At 39.8% G+C, this 5,387-nt stretch overlaps 1 protein-coding gene across 1 annotated transcript; it reads left to right on the top strand.

The window, feature by feature from the left end:
• Positions 1 to 225: 225 nt before the first annotated feature.
• On the top strand, positions 226 to 5,145 carry LOC148873801 (malate dehydrogenase, mitochondrial). Its single transcript, XM_088965982.1, has 6 exons — positions 226 to 937; positions 1,041 to 1,209; positions 1,345 to 1,406; positions 1,496 to 1,617; positions 3,101 to 3,218; positions 4,725 to 5,145. The coding sequence occupies exons 1-6, from the start codon at positions 497 to 499 to the stop codon at positions 4,863 to 4,865; spliced, it is 1,053 nt and encodes a 350-aa protein (XP_088822108.1). The 5' UTR covers positions 226 to 496; the 3' UTR covers positions 4,866 to 5,145.
• The last annotated feature ends 242 nt before the right edge of the window (positions 5,146 to 5,387 follow it).

The raw sequence follows: 5,387 nt of genomic DNA, 5'->3' as shown, positions 1-5,387 counted from the left end.
ATACACGGCTGAAGGGCTGTTAGAACGGTGTAATCACAATCTGTGAGCATTAAATCCGATTTCTAACACCCAGAGAGATGGAGCAATATATACTATGTATGGTCCTCGTGGAAGCAAAACCTGCTTTCTGAAGTTGATAATGATAGGTCCCACTACAGATTTCCATCAAACGACCCAAATGAACAAATATCTTATATCTATCTCGTGTTTAAGATGTACAAAATACATGCGATAGACACTGTAGTAAAATTAAGCGCAAGGGCCAAGGGGACGGAGTTGATGAGATGTTCTCTGTGTACGGCTAAGATAAACGTGGGCAGGAGATCTGAACTCCTTCGCCCTTCGTTGCTTTTTCTTTTACAAAAAGGCGCCTCTCTGATCTTTATTCAGTGATCCTGTGACTGAAATCTGTGATTCTTCTTCGTTCTTCTTCCCCCGCTCTCACTTTCTATCTCAAATCTCAACTGCAGCAAAGTAGTGGACGAAGGGAAGAAAGATGAGGACGTCGGTGTTGAGATCGGTGGCCGAAGCTGCCCTTAGAAACAGAAGCTCTTCATCTTCCTCTCATCTCCTTCGCCGATGCTATTCGTCCGAATCGGCCCCCGAGCGCAAGGTCGCGATCTTGGGTGCCGCCGGTGGGATCGGCCAGCCCCTCGCTCTCCTCATGAAGCTCAATCCCCTCGTCTCTAAGCTTTCCCTCTATGATATCGCCGGGACTCCTGGTGTCGCCGCCGATGTCAGCCACATCAACACCAGATCTGAGGTTGCTGGCTTCATGGGCGAGGACCAGCTCGGCCAGACTTTGGAGGGATCTGACATCGTCATCATTCCGGCCGGTGTTCCTAGGAAACCTGGCATGACCCGTGATGATCTCTTCAATATTAATGCCGGCATCGTCAAGTCTCTCTGCACTGCCATCGCTAAGTACTGCCCTAATGTGAGCTTCTTCTTTTCCTTCTTTTGTACACCGCGTTTTTTGTTATAAGTCTCTCTCTCTCTCTCTCTCTCTCTCTCTAATTCGTATAAATTTGATGGAACAGGCACTGGTTAACATGATTAGCAACCCTGTGAACTCAACGGTGCCGATTGCTGCCGAGGTTTTCAAGAAGGCGGGAACTTACGATGAGAAGAAGCTTTTTGGAGTCACTACCCTTGACGTTGTTAGGGCTAAGACCTTCTACGCCGGAAAGGCTAAGGTTCCCGTTTCCGGTAAGCTTCCCTGGGAGAAAAAAGGTGTCCTTTTAGTTGTTCTTGTCGTTTCAAAGGGCTTACTTAAAGTTTTTTGGATGTAGAAATAACTGTTCTTGGTTCGTTTTTTAAGCATTTTTCTTTTCTGATTTGCAGAGGTCAATGTCCCTGTCGTTGGTGGTCACGCTGGGATTACTATTCTCCCTCTTTTCTCTCAGGTACTTCCGTTTTTACTGTTTGGGTCTGTGTGTTTGTGTTTTAGAGGAAGTTGTCGTGTTCTAGTAACATTAGATATTAAAAATAATAGGCGACGCCAAAATCCAACTTGGCGGATGATGAGATTGCGGCTCTTACTAAAAGAACACAAGATGGGGGAACGGAGGTCGTGGAAGCAAAGGCTGGAAAGGGCTCTGCAACATTGTCAATGGCGTAAGTCATGGATTGAAAATATCGGTGGATGTTACCTTGTTTCATATTTTTCCTGTTTGGGATGCATGAAATAATTAGTATGGTCTGGCTGGTTGTGCTATTCCTTATAATATAGACATTGAACTATGGTATCGGAATTGAATTTGGGACCTATTTAGGCATTTGGTAAAATTAGTAATATTCTTTGCATCCAAAGACTTGTAGTGTGTATTCGGGTAATCTAACAAACATTATCATCAACTGAACTTAATCTGGAATTTCACTTCAGTGTCATGTTATATGAGCTTTCAGCTACTTCTGTGGCAAAACAAATTTTATTGCTATTTCTGAATTCTTAGTTTTTCCTTGCAAGGATTTTGAACAAGTTCTTATATAGGAATCCTATTCTGGTTGCCACATTCAGGCTTGTGTTCTTTCTTCTTACCTCAATATGATTCATTTGAGCTATTGATGTTTGTGGATTTGACTATGATACCCGGAAAACTTATAACCAATCAACTAGCATCATAAAAGTGGTAACCGGTCAGGTGGTTTTCTTCAAAATTCATGGGGGTTTTGATTGGTTAAATCTCTTCCCCAATATCATACCTTTCTGGCATCTTAGATTTTCCCTGATGTTTGCTTTGATTTATTGGAGATTTGAGAGGTAGGATAAACTTAAACTTGAACAAAGGAACCATGAATAAATTAAGTATTAGTATTCGTATTCTGTATGAATATGAATGACTCATTCCGATTTCAGCTATTTGATTAGGCGGAATGGGATTTTGATTCCCATTATTGGCAGAATGGCATTCCCCTATTTGAGTGAATGGCCATTATGGCCTCCACCGTGGGAATGAGAATCTCATTCCAGCTGACAAAAAAAAGCAAGTGACTTAAAAACCACCAAACCCTATTTTTCTTGATTACAGCCCTCCTTGGGAGTTGTGCATATCTTATGAAATTTGATTTTGATTCCTGTCTGAACCAAACAGGTGGAGGGAACAGCCAATTTTGATTTTGATTCATGGGGATTTCAATTCCAATTCTGATTCTGATTCCAACTGCAAACCAAACAGACCCTTAAACTTGCCTAATTTATGTAATCCAGTGTTTCCCTTATGGTGAAGATTTAAAATTGTTCACATAATATCCAAATGTCAACTAATTTTTGTCATCCCCCAAAAGTTGCTTGCATTGCTCATGAATTATCTGTTTGCTCTCACGCTTTCTTGAAATTGTGAAATTCACTTGGCTGACAAACTTATGTTATGTGGGGAATTGACTTTTGTCTCGTACATATTATTCAACCAATATTTTATACCTTTTGCATTCTCAACCCGTGGTGCTATCTGATTGAATTGAACCTTTTCTATTCTGTATATCATTCGTATTTTATGAACTTTCTTCATTTTCTGCATGCTACATCTGCCTTATCTATCCATTGGTAAGTTAGAAAATTACATACACTGTCTGAGAATAAGCCATCTTGTTTCTGCAGCTATGCTGGAGCCGTTTTTGCTGATGCTTGCTTGAAGGGACTTAATGGGGTTCCAGATGTTGTAGAGTGTTCCTTTGTGCAATCAAACGTCACCGAACTGCCTTTCTTTGCTTCTAAGGTGATTGAATTGATTTATCCTTTGTTTTTCAAATAGCTTTGTAGGGCTGTTATATGGACATTCAGACACGTCCGGGAGTCTGTCTTGGCAAGATGAAGAAACAAGGACTCGTGCAGAGCTAGCTGTCAATGGGTCTGGTCTGATTCAAATCATTGTTGACCCAATCCTGACACAAAGTAACTGCGCAGAACCAGCTACAAACAATATCCTATAGGGTCTGCAATTGGGATTACCTGGTCTGACCCAGTATGACCTGATTATAATTGGTAGCCATACTTTTAACCTGCAAGTAGATACTAATACTAAACTTAATTATTTGTTAAATTAACACATTTGGACATCATAATATGGTTGTTATTATGACTTTATAAGTATGTTATATACATATATGTGATTATATGATTATGTACATATAATTTGATTTGGGTTCTAATTGGTTTGGAGCAATCTAAGCCGTTCCTGGCTCAATTAAACTCGTGACACATAATGCAGAACCAGACTCTACATAATTGGGTTGGTTGGTTTTGGTCTGTAATGTCTGCCTGATCCATTGACAGCCGTAGACTCATGGTCACATCTATGGAAAGGTATAAACTAATAAAATAATCCATATTTTATTGAGTTTTAATGTTATTCTTTAGAAAAAGGTCTCCAAATTATTGTTGTTACTTGCTGACATTTAATAGGAAAAATGTCATTCTTTCTGTACATTAGCTGTTCATTTATGTTGAATATGTAGAAAAAGAAAAATGTCACATAGAAGCATCCTTTGAGAACATCATTATGTGGACACTTTATTTAGGAGAGTCTGTACAAAATGGCTTTGTGGAACACATCATTTTCTTATTTCATATGATGATTTTAAGTTTTCTAATTTACTTCTAATCATTGTTTCTTTTTTGGGTAATGGGGCTATGCAACAGGGGTATAGTTATTTGAATCTAGGACTCGATCCCCCTCAACCTGGGTGAAGGTAGGACAGCTGGGACTCGATCCTAGGAGTCCACTACAACCATCTGTAGACTTTGATGTCTGAATCATTGTTGGTTTTAGTTATTCGAACATCTAAAGTTGCATGTTAAATGAAATTAGAAGTTATGGAGAAGTGATGCCTTTTCTTTTGCTTTTGGCAAGGGAGGTTGGGGGGGGGGGGGGAGGGGAATGAGCTCTCACATTATAGACAGTTGCTTTGATTGTTGAATATGTACTTATCCTTTATTTTTCTTTTATTTTGTTTGGAGAAGAAAACAAATTATATAATAACTAAAGAAACACAAGGACACAACAAACCATGAAGCATAGAAACAACCATGTGACTGCCTTTGTTACTTAAAACCCCATTGCTACGGCAGTATGATCTGCACTGTTATCTTCTACCAACGGAAGAGAGATGAGAGTTTTATAATGCATGGGTGATATCTTAATGTTGCAATGTGGTGATGTGAGACCCTAATTTTTAGCTTCTGTTTATAAATTGTGATACAAATTTGTGCTCAATGCTTACAGGTGAGGCTTGGAAAGAATGGTGTGGAGGAAGTTCTTGGATTGGGTCCCCTCTCTGATTACGAGAAACAAGGCCTGGAAAGCCTAAAGCCTGAACTAAAAGCATCAATTGAAAAGGGAATCAAGTTTGCCAGTGCAAATTAGTTGAAAGTAATGCATGCACAAGCCGTGAAAGTAATACAATTTTGCAGTCAACTGTATTACATTGTTTACCCCATTCATGTTTTCCATTGTTTACATTTTGCTCTGTCTACCGGACTGGGAGACTGGGACTGGGACTGGGACTGGGACTGGTTCTCCCGCAGTTCGCTGCCATCATCGTTGCAGTTGGGAATTTGGAATTGCTGAGTTGGTATTAGATGCCTTAAGGGCCTGCCATAGGAAGAAACATTTTCTAATAAACATTAATTTACCTCTATTTAAATTTCTTGCTGTAGTGTAGGTGGCTTTCATTCTTTGTCTGAAGTCTGAACCCTGAAATGATCGTTTATTTGTTTTACTGGAGACAAATAAACGATAATGGAGACTTAAGACAAATTCGGTTGGAATCCGGATTTGGACCTCACAAAACTTGCAGCCGTGTATTTGGAACATCTCCCCGGGAATGAAATAAAATAAGATGTTCCAAATGCAAGTGCTGATCTCTGTGTAGTCTGGCTCTTGGTC

Source organism: Nelumbo lutea, chromosome 1 (assembly GCF_056320005.1).
Source record: "Nelumbo lutea isolate HS-2025 chromosome 1, American lotus-T2T, whole genome shotgun sequence".
NCBI classification, from domain to species: Eukaryota; Viridiplantae; Streptophyta; class Magnoliopsida; order Proteales; family Nelumbonaceae; genus Nelumbo; species Nelumbo lutea.
Note: the sequence above shows the minus strand (reverse complement) of the source record. Positions and strands in the feature narration are given on the sequence as shown.

Excerpts from the sequence above, each read along its gene's own strand:
- LOC148873801 (XM_088965982.1), top strand. The coding sequence starts at position 497 with ATGAGGACGTCGGTGTTGAGATCGGTGGCCGAAGCTGCCCTTAGAAAC. Across the intron at positions 1,407-1,495 it reads TTCTCCCTCTTTTCTCTCAG|GCGACGCCAAAATCCAACTT; the intron begins GTACTTCCGTTT and ends TAAAAATAATAG. Across the intron at positions 3,219-4,724 it reads TGCCTTTCTTTGCTTCTAAG|GTGAGGCTTGGAAAGAATGG; the intron begins GTGATTGAATTG and ends CAATGCTTACAG.